This window comes from Talaromyces proteolyticus (genome assembly GCF_021365285.1).
Source record: "Talaromyces proteolyticus strain PMI_201 chromosome Unknown BGW36scaffold_7, whole genome shotgun sequence".
NCBI classification, from domain to species: domain Eukaryota; kingdom Fungi; phylum Ascomycota; class Eurotiomycetes; order Eurotiales; family Trichocomaceae; genus Talaromyces; species Talaromyces proteolyticus.
This window is the reverse complement of record NW_025764283.1, coordinates 1475139-1490300: the sequence shown is the minus strand read 5'-3', so window position 1 is coordinate 1490300 and position 15162 is coordinate 1475139. Positions and strand designations below refer to the sequence as shown.

Here is a 15162-nt window from a genome sequence, read left to right as displayed (position 1 = left end):
AGTCAAGACCTGATGGACCTTCTTCCAGATTTTTATAGCTAATGTTTACTACGCCTGTATGCTAGCTAGTAGAAATAATATGATACATAATTTTAATGTTAATGTTGTCCATCAAACTTATAGAAATACACTCGTAGATTACCTAATTTACATGCGACATTTAATTTTGTTTATCAACGCCTCCAGCTCTTCTTGCTACCGTTATCCCCAGCGTCCATGCTATCTTGGGACAGTTGTCGTTCAGCGTCTAACATGCTATCAAACTCTCTCTGTGCGACATCCCGCTCTTTTTGTCGAGCCTGTTCTTCGGTCTGATAATCCGAGCCAAAATTCTGTGACTGTTGCACCTTCTGCTGCTGTTGCTCATAAGCGCGCCTTCTCCAATCTGAAATCGAATTCATGTTGTCCGTCGATTGACCCGAAGAACCAGCACGCTGTTGTCGAATACGTTCCCAAGCGTTTGTTGGCGGAGCCCCATTCGGGCCCCCACGTGGTCTTTCTTGCTTTGGAGCCGTCTGGTCTTCATAGCCAAAGGCTCCAGCATCTTGTTCTTGGCCATCAAACCCAAAATCAACCGAATCTGCCGCAACAGGTGCCCGATCTCGTCGGCCATAGTCCATTTCCGGGGGCTCTTCAGCACTTCCCGTTGTTGTCGCCGTTGTTTGATGACGAGTCGCTTCACGTTCCTCGCGTTTCTTCCGACGTGCTTCCTCCGTAGTAGTTTCGAATTGCTGCATACGTGCTTTCGTATACCGCTGAATCGCAGCACGGAAATCCTCCAGTCGCGAATCTGTCGCCACAGCCGTTGTGATACGATAGGCTGCAAAGGCCTGCAGATTGCCCATCATAAACAGCACCCAAAACGACAAGCGAAGACCAGCCTGAAAGGCCACCGATCGACGTTCCATGACGGTGGCTTGCTTCCAGGCATTTTGCACATTATCGAAGAATGAGGCTTGCTTAGGCATGTTAAGTTTGCTTCGTATCGTATAGCTTGCATGTATGAGGCCAGCGGATATGCCGAGCGGGAGACCGAGCTGTCGGACGTTCACTTCGCGACTTGTGAGTTCTACCCATGCGTTGGTCTCGGCCTGTGTTGGATCTCGGCGGAGTAGCTGGCGGGAGCCCTCGAGGTGTTTTTTCAAACGGGCTAGTACCGCTCGTTCCCAATTCCAGGGGCCAGCAAAGCCTACGTATAGATAAAACGCATTGGGGCGGTGTAGATACTGGCGTTCGAGTTTGTTCGGGAATAATGCGGCGTACGGACTGCCGGGGTCTGGGTTATTCCAAGTATCTGTATCTCGGGGTGTGTCAGACAAGGTATCGTTATCAAGCACCATTTTGAATCCACGAAAATATGTTCTTATAGAAATAATAAACGGTTCGAGGTGTTGATGGGAGGTTGTGGGGAAAACGAGATAGCTTGCTCGGAGCTCTGTCCCGCAAAGACGTGACGTCGTGTGGCCGCTTAGTCATCCACAAGCCCCACGTCAACAAATAAACATAATTCAATTCTTTGCCTGGTCGTTGTGAAGATTATTACGAATTTTCCATTTTAAGTAAAACTTTACAGGTTAAAAGAAAATTTTGTTACTCTGTATATTTCCTCAGCTTGAGGCGTTAAATTGACAATATATATATATAGATAGCGCGTTAATCGCCCTCGCGGGCTACACTGTAAGTAGTAAGCTTTTGCTCAACCTGCACGCATGCATTTCAGAAAATGTTCAAAAAGTCGGGTACGACAAATGCATGCTCATAAAGAGTGGAAATGACACTCGACAATCGCTTTCAAATAGAAGAGCATATAGAACGAAACAATGGTTATGGTATATACGCGATCATGCAGGGAACCAGGATAAGTGAGAGAATATCATACAAATATCGCTGTCAAAAGAATATCAGAATGAAGGAATTCGTAGTCTCGTAACGTTATTAGTCGATGTAAGAAGCGACATGAAGCGCGCGGAGGGAAACAATCAAGTAGCAGCGAAAAAGGCCAAGCAGAAGAAGTAAATGAACCAGATCTAGAATGCATTTTCAATGGGCATGGGAATGCTCTCATATGGAGAGACTGCTGTCTTTTCAGAAGACTCTGTCGGCGGAGACCGTACGCTGGGACCACGGCTGTTGCTTCGCATCCGGCCTGTGAAATTTCGGATCTTTGTCGCAAAACTTTCGTTTATGCTGCGGCCTCGTCTATGATCAGTCGAAATCCTGCGCGAGTGCTGAGTATCGGCGCCAGTCGTGACGGGTCGCAAAATTTCATGACCCGCACGGGAATTATCCATAACATTACCAATGGAAGCGGGATCCTTCAGCCTTGAACCGCTGGAACTTGGGACAGGGGGAGGCGGTGGTGGTGTAGTCAGGTGCTGTAGCTCTGGAAGAATAGGTGGGGATACCTTCGTGTTGTCGATAATAATCTCGTTTTCGACATTGACAGGTAAGGGTGGGGATCCATAAGAAACAGACCCGATCTCCCGAGAATTCTCACGCCGATGCCCTCGTGGGCCACGAGTTCTGCTTGTCGATCTGCTTCTCGGAAGTCCTGGGATGTACCGAGGATGATGAGGAATATCAACGGGTGCTGGGTTTTGGAATTCAATGGCCGGGACGGACATAGACCGACTAATACTTGCGGCTTCTGATTGATACACCGTATTGGGCAGCGTCAATGGTATTCCTGGAACAGCAGGGACCTCCTCCTCAAGATATCCATCGCTGTATTTAGGATGCCGCATCGCTTTCGGGGTTGCAGGTAAGCCGAGAGGCCCGGTTCGGCCATGAGAGGACGAGCTTGAATCGGATCCATTGGGTATCTCTGGTGACCGCTTACTGGCGTTGCTCTGGGATCGCATACGTCGGCCAAATGATCCACCAGATGATGGGGGACTTTCTGGAGCCTTGCCACCCATGGACGTGGTATTTGAATTCGCCTTAAAGTCACCAGGCCGAGGGATGTTCGGAGCAGAGGGGCGTCGAGCAAGGGATAGACGTCGTGCTTCAAGCTCCGCAGCTGCCAGCTCTCTCCTGACCCGCTCATCTGCGCTCAAAATACTAGATTCATTCCCAGAACCTTGCTTTTGTGGCTCTTCCACTAACTCTGCGGGAGGATGCTGTGGGGTGAGCTGCGGAGTGAGCTCAGAAGTGGGCTGGGCTCCGGGGGCCTGACGGCTGCTTGATCGAGCTCTGGGTCGTCGTTTGTCGGGTGATGCATCACGCCGGGTACTGGTTCCACGGTCTGCACGGCGACTTGAACTTCTTGGTTGAGACCTTTGCAGCCTTTCACGATCGCTTGTGACAAAGCGCAGACTTTCCTCAAACCCTCGCAGTTCTTCGGATGGTGACATCGGCAGAGGCGAGCTAGGAGATTGCAGGACAGATCTATTCCTGTCACTACTACGCCCTCGGCTGTGTCGTCGACGACTGGAATTGCGACTACGCGCCTTATTCTTCTTATCAACTCCTCTAGATGTGGAACGTTGACGATTTTCTGTCGTGGAAGAGTCACGAGCGCGTGATCTGCCTTTGGTGTGGCTTCTGCTCCTCGGTTTGGCCCGGTCAGTACCAAGACTCTCGACGCTTGCATTGTATTTTGCAAACTCCTCGGGGGACATCGGAACAGGGGAAGATGGCGATCGCTTTGCTGGCGCAATATACCGGGTATTAGGTCGACCACGGGATTCCACCGACGGGTTCCTAGATTTATGCTTGTGCTCACTACCACTGGTGTCCCCATGACCCGCCGGCTTTGCTTGAGGGCGGCGGAATTGCTTGGCATAATAGTTGGCCTCATCGAGACTACTGATGTACTGATCGATGCTGCGACCACTGACAAGGGGGCTCTTGGTAGCACGTAGGCCATGGAAAACCGATGCCGGGCTTTTACCATCACCATCAGTATTTTCAGAATATGAAGGGTATCCGCCAGTTTCAGACTCAGAAGTATCGATAGGGGGCCATTGGATATGAAGACCCTCCGGCTTACGATCCCGGGAACCATTTCTGGTTAGACTGTACTCCTTTAGAGTCTCAAAAACGCCAGCGGCCGGGGAGGGTAGACCCTTAATGCCATGGAATTTGTTTGGTGCTGCTTGCACAGCGGTTTGTGGGCTGGGACCATGACTGGTTTCTCCTGGTTCATATCGAGCAGAAGATAATAGTAACGTAGATACACCGCTATCTTTCGCAGCACCCTCGTCTTCAGCGTTAGAGTCGCTTGCCCTTTCCTTTCCCGAACTCGAGTCTCCGGATCTGGCAAGTGATCTTTGGGGGAAGCTGGGTGGTTGAACATCAACCGGTGTTTCACCGATGGAAGGTAGACGTTGGCGACGATGCGTAATACTGGGGGTGCCAGTTCTGGAAGACATTGCATTATTGATGTTCCGAATGTTATTGAGCCTGTAGGCACCAAGGCCCCCCGGTGAAAGAGCAGATTCTCCAACGGCCGATTCAGCAATGGGTGTGATCCCTGGAGCATTTGTAGGGGTACGGTCATCAGACTTGAGACCAGGGAATTTGAATTGATTCGCTTGAGGACCAAATGATGTAATAAGTTTGAGTGCCGAGTTCTTCACGGTCATCCGATTAGCTTGATCCGGTCGCGATTGATCGGCTGGCTGTGGCTGCGGTTCTGAGACAGGCGAGGTTACGCGAATATCACGATAAGGAGCAGTGGGGGCTGTAGGAGACCTCCATGGTTCGGAGGGCTCAGCTCCTGTACACATGAAGCACCGGATAGCTAGTTGCTGCTGGGAATTCGATACCACATGCTCGCCCCACCGACGAACGAGATACGATTGCCGTTGCCAGTCACCGGGCAGCAAGAGACAAGTCATCAGGATAGCTTCCATGAAATAGTTACGGGACACGTAAACTTCGATAGCGTCATTTTTGTCTCCTAGAGCCAAAAGTATGGTGGCAGAAGCATGGATATCACCAACTTCCAGCAGTCGTTGTACGAAACTTTGACCAACCTTATTAGATTGTTCTTGACCACCCATTTGACTGAGAGCAAGAAACATCCAAGCAGATGAACTAACGGGACCATTACTGAGCATGGCCATTATTTGCGTAGGATCATGTTCTCCAAGCCAGCGTGATAGAAATATTGCGTTCTGACTGTTCGGAGCGTGACGGCTTACTATGGGAATAATATCATTAGGCACCTTTTAATAAGACGAGACGACATTGAAACTTACGTTCATCGTGAATCAGTTCCTCAATATCTCCTTCCCACCCAAAAACCACCCTAAGCATTTGCCGTCGCAAGTCCTCCGGAGTTAAACGGGATTCATCAAGGGGAGGAGCATGTTGGTTGTACGGAACATCGTTAAGCCGTGCTCTTGTGAAGGGGAATAGGTCCTCCAACGGTTTATCTGTAGGGCTTCGGGAAACTTCGTTTTTGAGACGTGAGCCGCCACGTGAGCGGACAGAGGAGACAACGGATGCAGAAGAGCCATATGCAATCGAAGTGCCGGTTTGGGAAGGCTGGCGACCAAGTGGTGAAGTCATGGAAAAAGTGGTGCCACTGTAGGTCGATTTGACCGGGGGAGAGAACGGTCGGACTCGCCCAGACGAAGCTCGCGAACTGATCGAGTTTGTGTGACTGCGAACCGACATGGGGCTGGTCATATTTGCCCGTTGTTGGGTGGCTATCTCGTGAATCGACACTTCTGGCCCTCGGAATCCATGGGCACTGTGAATAGCACCACCTCTGTCAAAGTATGCCGGTGAGTTTGGTCTAAGCTTTGGGTCTTCTATGGCCGCTGACTGGTCCAAAGGAAGATGGCGTACATTTGCCACCATAGCAGGATTATCCAAGTCATATTGCTGGACGGTATCATTAGGACCGAGTGTGAAGAGAGTGGCGGTCGGGCCGTAGTTAGCCATTCCTAGAACGTCCTCGATTGTTGGGATCGTCACATATGTGACGTTTTTAGTTCGAACGTCCCAGACCCAGGTTTCCCTATATCAAATTAGATGGTTGGTAGTAAAGTAGCAATCACGCTTCGACTAACCTGTCAGAATATTGTACAATCTTCCCATTTTTCGACCATGCAATCCACTTGGGGCCTGATGAATAAGGTTCTGTTCTCTTTATAGGCCGGATCACGCGAGGGGATTCGGTTGACGGGGCCTTTGCCACACTCCACACTCGAAGATCGCCATCCAAGGTTTGCGTAGCAAGCATATCAGACTTTTGCTTTGAAGATGAGGCGTGCCAGGCGACACAAACAATCGGCGAGGGCCCACGAGCAGTGGTTAAGGTGTGAAGAATTGTGAATGTAGGATGCAAGGTGGCTATCAAGATAGAACCATTTTGATAGCTAGCTATGTCAGCTTATTTCTCTATGAAGCTAACGGAGGCATGATATTACCCAATAGCATAGGTTCGACAGTCTGACCCAGGAGCCAATGATGTGATAGGATCAAATATTGTGCGGGCAGAGATATGTTCTGATGTGGAGGGCTCAAAAAGGATCACTTCTCCCTTGCCATTTCCTGAAATCTTTTAATACGAGGCATTCATGGACTGGGGACTATTTGATGGGTATTTACCGAAGGCCACATTGCCATTTCTCATCCAGGCAGCTACTCGTAAAGGTTCGAACGAAGCGAATCGTGAGATCTCGCTGCCCGTGAAAAGGTCCCAGACGATAGCAGTTTGCGCATAATCATAGCTCACCACCAATCGACCGGCTCCGCGTTCACTGACATTGTCGACACATATGAAGGCGATCCTCTCTTGGTGCAATGAAAACCGGCGCTCGATGGCCAAGGTATCATGATGCAGACATAGAATGACAGAACCTTGCGAGAACAGAAATAATGAGGCAGTAGAGGCGCATGGCAGGAATTCCGAATCCCACGTCGATTCGAGGGGCGTCACTGGGGCCGTTGATTGCGAGCTTGATGCCACAGATCGATGCCACGACAAGTCGGCCATTGTCAAAGGTCACACGCGGTTTGAGCTATCCATTGATCAGTATGAAACCAACATGGGCTGAGTGTCGAGCGCGATTGACTCAATGCACACAATGACTCGATGTACATATAAAAGCACAAGTATGAGTCACTTGATGCATGTGCTAAATCACAATGACGGGCAGCAAGCTCAAAGTCATAAAGAATAGAAAGAAAACCGGAGGCATCAAAAAGGCATCAAAAACTGTTGGAGGGGTAAGAGAGGGTGACACAGCCAGGGGTATCAGGTATTTGGTTACACATGGGTATTCAAAAAGACTGCTTACCCTGAAAGTCGGGATCAATCCAAGCAGGAGACTGCGCCGTCTACCTGTTGAATATCCGAAGTGTGAACGGCTAGGCGCGAGCGTACCTTGACGACCACGACATGCAGAAAAGTCGTTGTGGGTGTTGCTGTGGGAAAAAATCTTTTTTTTCTTCTTTCTTGCTTCCTTGTCCGACCAGGCAGGGGGGTCAGGGAGATGGCGGACAGGCGCGCGCGAAAGAGTTTCAAGATGGTGTGAAGCAAGAAAGATAGTGTCGACAGCCAGAGGACAGATGCAGCAGCTTACATAGTGTACTATTGAGGGGCAGGGGTCAGGAGATGCAGGCACCGTGGAGCAGCCAACGGCATCAACCCAGCGTAGCAATAAGGTAAAAGCGAGGGCCGATCCGCAATGGAGAGTCGAATTGGGCTGTCAATCAAGCGTGCAAGGATGTGGGCTGGGAAGCCGTGGGGTTGTCAGCAAGAGTGACTGGCCTGGCTGGCTCTGTGCTTCATTTTATTCATTTGCGAACAGCGCCAACGAGCGTGCGCCGAGCACGATGCGGCGGGCGATGCGCATCACCGATGAGGCCAATGATTATGACTGACGGCGGGCATTGGCATGGATGATGCTCTTTGGTGGAGACGCTGGCCAAGCTTAACGGGTGGATCGAGAAGAGAGAGCTTTGGCGATAACAACCAGGACTGACTGAGTGAGTGACTGGCTAGCCTGTGGCGAGTTAGCTCGACTGTGGACAGGACGCTGGGCTTGCATCGGATCGCAACCGAAGCTGCTGCTGGCCTCGCACGGGGAGTCGACTTGCATGAGGGCACCGCATGTCGCCGCGATGGACCAAATGTTCAATTGAGATGGATTAGTCGATGGCTAGCAAAAGCATGGGCATGCATGGTGCAGTCTACCATCTACTATCGAGTATCCGCAAATGGAGTGGAAAGCGATGGGTGATCGACACGCAAAGAAAGAGCGCAGGCAGTCAGTCGCGGGGGAAGGAGCGACTGCTTGCAATTCGCAGCAGGCAGGAGCAGGCTCAGTCCGTCGTCGGGAAGCTGCGATTGGCATAGGGCTCGGCCTGCTCCTGCCTCAGAAGCCTAGGGCATCTCCTCGGGCGCGTTAGGGCGCGTTAGGGCGCTTTAGCGCCTGCTGCAAGACGCAGGCGCGGGCCCGTGATTGGCAGGCATCGTTTCTTCACGCTGCAGCCCTCATCACCCGGCACCAGCCAATCGCCGCGCTGAAGAACCCTGCAAGCTGCAGCATCCCCGGGGAATCACCCCCGCCCCGCCGCGCTAAAACAAGGCCCGGCGCGTAGACTCTCCCTTGTTAATCTTGTGGAATGATCAGTCTACTGACTAAGTGACGGCTCGACTTAGTCTCCCATGTACCCAGCATGTGGACGGCCTGACTTGCCAGCGTCGATCGAATCGCAGCTCGCGAGGAACTGCTCTAAATTAAGAACTTAAGATCAGACCCTCTGCATTTCTTGCGCCTCCTTCCAGCCTGGTTCTGTGGTCAATCGTCGTGGTCAACCGTCAACACCGCTAGTCCTGGGTAGTACCAATGATCTGAGTCGCCGTTTCCCGGAGGAATAAGAACGAACGAAGATTGCGGGATGATATGATGGAGCATGGATGGCTGCTCACTTTGGTGGCCATCGCCGACCGACCCGCGACGTAACAGTGATGGCCCAGGTAGCGTCGCTTAGTTTGCACTCGAACCAAGGTACTCCGGGGACAACGCTGCACTAAAATTGAGGACAGAAGAGAAAGATTTCAATCTGGACTGGACAGTGGACCGGCAGTTAGCGGTGAGCACGTACCTATCTTGTATCGACTTTAGCACACAGAGAGCCCAGTGACATGCAATAATAGTGTCGCGAGTAATGCAACGTCCACTGAGCAGCCGAGGTATATATAGATTTTATTTCATATATGGTCTATCTGCAGACACTGCCCGCGAGACAGACTGGAATTCTTGCCTTTCATCAATGGATGGATTAATTCTGTGGATGCAATATTAATAATAATAAGAATGCTCTACTCTGCCAGAGTTGGTGGAGCAGGGGATCGCTGAAGAATTCTCCACCGTCCGTGCTTGCGGTCCTTCCCGCGTTGTGATTATTCCGAGCCATTTTTATCTCAATCATTACAGTAACAACTGTTATTGTGATGCTTATTATGGGTGTATCAGCACGTGATGGATGTGATATGTTGGGGTTTTTCTTCCATGCACGAGGACAAGGCGGCAAGTGGACTAGTAGTGGAATAATCAGAAATATGCGCCAGAAAGAAAAAGTGTGCCAATCGACGTGCCTAGTACGAATCACCAGATTTGCCATTTGACTGCCAACTGTGTCACCGACCTCTCATTTGTTGGTTTTTGGCATTTTCATTTTTAAATTCTCACCAACACGATATTATCAACGAGTATTATGATAATCAACGTGATCATCCTCGTATAAATCACAGTATTAAGGAGAGTGACGGGATGGCGAGCTTACAGCTAGGGCTACGCCAACCCAAACAGGACGTTCCTAGCCGTAATCAGGCAATAGTTTCGCTGTCCTCGCCGAGCCTTCAGGGCGAGAATGGGACAAGACGATAATAACGGGCACGGAAAATGCCTCGAAAATTCCGATGGCTGGAGAGAAATGCAAAAAGTCCCAGGCCTGACCTCTACTTCTGCCCCACTCGACAGGAAGGTGCAACTACCAGGTAGTAGTACTCATTACTTGTAGTGGATACGGTGATATGTCAACCCCGCACATGCATGGTGCTGTCATTCCAAGCTTCACAATAATAGTTAACTTGTTGCTTTGCTATTTCTTTTCTTTTTCTTCTTTTTCTTCTTTTTCTTCCTTTGGCTTGTCTTTCTTTGTTCCCTCCGAAGCCTATTCTTCATTTTACTCCAATTTCTTTGTCCGCGCACGGGCTCCAGTTGGGGATGTGACGGACATGCATCCGAGATTGATGACAGCGGGCGGGTTTGTTTGACCCCGCTCGGACTAGCAGTAGTAGTTGGAGTTGATCGGTTAGCCGAGTTCACAAGAGCAAGCAAGACTGACCAGATCCAAACCTTCGTTGTCGTAAAAAAGTGTGACGATAATCGCCATCAAGGCCCAGCCCCGTCAGTGCGCATATCGCCCAAGGCATGAGCCAATTGGGTCCGATATGTTTGACTTCGGATATAATGAGAATGGAAGCAGAAAATGCACCACGCCAGCCACTATTAATCTAACTGTCAATGGAAGTCGGTTCTGCCGATGCCGACAGCTTAATCTGAATCGCTTATTACGCTGTTGTCCTAGTCTCCCAGCCACATTTCTCGAAATAGACAGACTATGCCCAGAACATCTTAATGCCCTGTGCTAAGGCAACTATTGAGGAAAAAGTGTTGATGGAGTGCATGATACCTGATCTTAAGAACGGAATATTAATAATTAGATCATATTACGTCTATCGCAGACATTTGTCATAGATGGGTATCATAATCAGGTCGACCCGGCGTGTTGGGCACGAGGTATTACAGGGACTCCATTAATACCTCTGACATGTAACACCGCTCAGGACTACCGTATGCGGTCTAAATTATATCAATTATCATAATTGCCGTTTCCATTATATATCAGGAAAGATGTGGTGTCACCTTCTGTCAACGGGGGATCCATGAAAATTCCTTTTTGGTTATACTACTGTAAGTACATTCCATAGTCTGACGCCACCGGTCCCGTTTTCCAATAAGCAAAAAGCAATATCGATATAAAAGCTTTAACTTTTATACAAAGTATCCATACGTATGCACTCCATGCTCGGTTCTGGGGTTCCCGTTTTCGTTTTCGCTGCATCAGCTGCAGGCCAAGACCCATTTCGATGCATTGATGCGTTGGCTTGATTTTCGTCCTTCGGTTTTTAACTACTCCACTAGCTAGCTATCTACTATTTTTAGACCACTATCATATGCACTATCAAACTTGGAGTGCAGAGTAGAATAATAGCCATTGAAAAATTTACCGATAGGCCTAAGTGCTTGAGTATCCTGTGGTGTAGGCTTGGCAATAGCTTGTTATCAGCATCACTGCCTATTATCATTTCATGCAGCAGTCTGTTTGAAACCCGGTCGATATTGGTTACATGCAGCGGATACTACTAGTCGAGCCATTGCTATAGGTTGGTGGTATGCGCAGTCTGCGTAGACTCCAAGGGACAACTACGTTGCTACAAAAGCTGGCCGGCAGTTAAGAGAACGTACCCGCATGATAAAAAAAGTATTCAAGGAGTAGGTAACATCGATTACCGCCCATTGATCTACTCTGAACGTGTTTTCAGTTAGGAATTGAGGAATTGATACTAGATACCTCGCCGTTAAAACTAATTCAAACCACATGCTTGAATTCGTTTTCTAAATTACGTAAATATATTCTTTATCATGTGCCAATATGACCCGGAAACACGTATTTCCATGTTCTGTGGAAAACACAGCCACCAGAATAACGAAGTTTTCCAGAAATATCCGGTATGAGCATTGGTGTAGGGTAAAGAATTGTGCCATGCCTGGTCATCTCCTATTTTCAAGTCAGGGTTTTAGTTGAAGTCAATGTCTTCATCAAGATTCTTCAAGACTCTATTAGATATCGAGATTGACTGGAGCCTGGCATTGGTGAAAGTATTCAACGGGTCATTTATTCTTGCTTTAGCCTCCCATACAGACAAAACTTTCAACTTTCAAGAATTCCTGTTATGATCATCCAAAATCTATATATGTATGGTGTTTATTCAATATTATGCGATAGATTTTGGTAATGCCATTAATATCAGCTTCTGTCCTGTGCGTTTCCCGGTCATCTTGGCCGTCATTGTTCTAGTCTACCCTTCAATGTCGTCCAGTCACAGCTGAATTATATGTATGACGATAGCCTGGCATCAGGAAGTCCCAACGTTGAAATCCTTATTCTCACTTTCGTAAGGCAATGTTATTTACTAATTAAGCCAATATACAAGAGTAGCTAAAACATTACCAGCGCCAAGAGTCTTCGCCTGACATATTCGATCGCCAATCCCGTCACCCTGCTATTTTGGACCTTTAAAATGGTATCAAGTACACATGTAACGTTTAGTGACGATTCTGTACATATAAACAGCCGCGTTTTCTCCCATCAAGCATGAACTTTGTCGTCAGTCAAAGTTGAAATTTGAAAAATGGTGAAGCCAACCTTTACTCTTGCGGGACTTTTAACCCTCAGTTCCGAGGCTCTAGCTAGTCGTGTGTATATCCCATAAGCCATTACAATAAAAATATGATACTAACCGACCAAATAGCTGATCCATATTACTTCATTGCAGGCGTCGAGACGAGTAACCCTGGGTCTTCAATCAACGGCCTAAACTTTCGTGACGACCCCCAGTCTAACGGCGATGCCTTGGTAACCTTGGTTGAATGTGGCAACTTCCTCTACCTTGACGACAAGACTAATAACCTGGCTCTGATAGATTACGAGAATCATATTGTACTAGGCACCGGCTACATGGACGATTCCTCTGCTCATAACTTTCCTGCTTTCGCGATAGACGGGCGTATCACTGTCGGTTCAAGACGCGGATAATTCGTGGATTTGGTGTCCTCTTGAGGGCTACGGTAACATTGTAGGGTTGGTGGGGAGACCGCCAGTTACAGGTTTTTGCATAGCGAGCCTATAATTCTTATTTCACCAGATACGAGTCATATATATATATATCAATCGATCTCCGATAGAGGTACCTAAATGAAGCACAATTTCATCCGTATTTGTAGAACGAGACTTGTCAACTAGTGTTGAAGATGTGAAAGAAGGATGCCCGTTGAAGTTCGAACGAAAGTGTCGACATTGACAAGTGAAACATGAGATAAAAATAAATCATCGGATACAAGGAAAGTACTTTCTTGCAAATAACCCACTTGCATTAGGGCTGGCTCAGGGTGATGCAGGTCGTATAATGCGAAGTTATGCGCGAAACTACCGCCGTATTCTTTCAACAATTGCTGCTTCATCATAAGTGCTAATATCCTTGATTGTTCAAGTTTTAACGGTCAAGGTCTCGAGACAGGAAAAGAAAAGAAAAGAATAGGTACTGTGGCTGGACTTGGTCGTCCCCCTCCTGTGTCAGGTGCGGTGTCACACAGAATCCCAATCATGAAACAAAAAAAAAAAGAATATGTATAAAAACATACATGACTCTAAGCCACGCATACGAGAAGCCTATACTCCATCTAGTCAGCCTTCCCCCAGAATTCATTTACAAAGTCCTCCACATCCTTCCAAAACACGTCGGGCATTTCAAGAGAAGCAAAATGTCCGCCCTATAGGAAATAAACTTGTTAGTATACGCATATCTGTTACCAATAGAGGAGTCTCGTAAGACTTACCTTCTCATGTATCCGATACCAGCTCAATTTTCCAGTATAGTCAATCCATGGCTTCGGCGGGTTGACAAGCTCCTTCTTGAACCAAGAGTATCCCAATGGCACATTGACCCCCTTCCAACCACTAGTGAGAGGCTCTGAATCTTCAAGGACTAGCTGATGATGCGAGATAGTCGTCGCGTAGCATCCCGAGAACCAATATATCGACAAATTCGTTAGAATTAGATCTATGCTTGGCTGCTCATCAGTCCACTTGAGCATTTTCTCACCTATCCAAGCTAGTAATGCGACTGGGCTACTTCCAACTAGGAAACCAGCTGTGGCGGGCTTAGTGCCGTTGAGTTTAATGAAAGCAGTTTCCTTCTTGAGAAACTCCATGGTGTTGATGAGTGACTCCGTCTCCTCGTGAGTGTATTTTCCGGCTTTGATATCGGCCTCCACGTCAGTTCCCGGTGGAGGTGTAATATTCAGGAGGTTGACGTGCACCATTTTGCATGCTGGGTCGTTACTGGCAACAACCAGAGCTGTAGCTGAGCCTAGATCCCCACCCTGTACCACATAACCAGTCTCTGCAAAGCCCAGTGCACGCATCATCTTCGAAACTAAGCGCGCATTGTCAGTGTGCGTAATATCTTTGTCGAGCGGCGGTGGGTCGGAAAACCCATATCCGATATAATGGGGTATGACTATATGGTAAGGAAGTGATTCCGCCCCGGAGGAAGCATACTGCGAGCGTAGTTTAAGTAGTAATGGCAAGAACTCGACAACGGAGCCAGGCCAACTGTGAAGAAGCAGAATAGGGATTGCGGACGGGTTCTTGGAGAATAAAGCGAAGAACTGGATGTCATAAGCCCTCGATTCGTTATCGGCGATCGTAATCTTGTACTGAGGAAACGAGTTGAGAGTCGACTCCCACTTTTTCCTACACAAGTCTATTAGGATTTAAAAAGTTGTAATAATTCGAGAGATTTCTCGCTATTTACCAATCGTATTTTCTCCGCCAATACTCTACCATGTCTACCAAAACCTTTCGTGGAATACCCTGAGAGCCATCCTCGCGCGAATTTGCCCGATTTGGAGGCGCGATGGGACAAAGCTCGAGGAGAGTGTTTAATTTTTCGATCTCAGCATCAGGAATAGAGATATTGAAGGGTCTTAAATTTGCGGATGGGTCGACAGGGTGGGGTGGAGTACCAAAGGTAATCGAGGCCATGATGATTGAAGTTTTGATTTGGGATGCAAAACTAGTGGTTCACATTTGCAAAAACACGTCGCCACATCGCCTTTTTAGCTGATTTGGATGTGACATCTAGTGTATTCGAGAATTATCCATGTGAATCTTACATTGCTAGTTCCTTGGTTGAAGATCCATAAAAGTCTTACATTTACGAGTCTTCCCCTACTTTCTTTAGGATTCCAGGAACAGATTCATATGTTTTACATGGGTTACATTGTTGACCACAGAAGACCGTTACTTGATATTACCGCAATCTGTCACAACTTGGTTGGCATTGAA

General features: G+C 48.1%; 5 protein-coding genes across 5 annotated transcripts; 2 read left to right on the top strand and 3 right to left on the bottom strand.

Annotated features, from left to right (window-relative positions):
* Positions 1-84: 84 nt before the first annotated feature.
* On the bottom strand, positions 85-1408 carry BGW36DRAFT_380963 (uncharacterized protein). Its single transcript, XM_046216380.1, has one exon. The coding sequence runs from the start codon at positions 1338-1340 to the stop codon at positions 174-176; it is 1167 nt and encodes a 388-aa protein (XP_046071358.1). The 5' UTR covers positions 1341-1408; the 3' UTR covers positions 85-173.
* Positions 1409-2027: 619 nt separating this feature from the next.
* BGW36DRAFT_360256 (WD domain, G-beta repeat protein) lies at positions 2028-6952 on the bottom strand (the record flags this gene model as incomplete). The annotated part of the gene is made up of 5 exons (XM_046214157.1): positions 2028-5146; positions 5205-5971; positions 6024-6332; positions 6384-6507; positions 6565-6952. 5 exons carry the CDS (start codon positions 6950-6952, stop codon positions 2028-2030), a joined length of 4707 nt encoding a protein of 1568 aa, XP_046071357.1.
* A 3062-nt stretch (positions 6953-10014) lies between these two features.
* Positions 10015-10668, top strand: BGW36DRAFT_380959 (uncharacterized protein; the record flags this gene model as incomplete). Its single annotated transcript, XM_046216379.1, has 1 exon — positions 10015-10668. A coding segment is annotated over one exon (229 nt), but the record flags the coding sequence as incomplete, so codon positions are not given.
* Positions 10669-12445: 1777 nt separating this feature from the next.
* On the top strand, positions 12446-12849 carry BGW36DRAFT_360255 (uncharacterized protein; the record flags this gene model as incomplete). Its single annotated transcript, XM_046214156.1, has 2 exons — positions 12446-12509; positions 12566-12849. 2 exons carry the CDS (start codon positions 12446-12448, stop codon positions 12847-12849), a joined length of 348 nt encoding a protein of 115 aa, XP_046071355.1.
* Positions 12850-13385: 536 nt separating this feature from the next.
* On the bottom strand, positions 13386-14953 carry BGW36DRAFT_186743 (Alpha/Beta hydrolase protein). Its single transcript, XM_046209755.1, has 3 exons — positions 14630-14953; positions 13650-14568; positions 13386-13583 (listed from the first exon to the last, which is right to left on the bottom strand). Exons 1-3 carry the CDS (start codon positions 14857-14859, stop codon positions 13494-13496), a joined length of 1239 nt encoding a protein of 412 aa, XP_046071354.1. The 5' UTR covers positions 14860-14953; the 3' UTR covers positions 13386-13493.
* Positions 14954-15162: the final 209 nt, after the last annotated feature.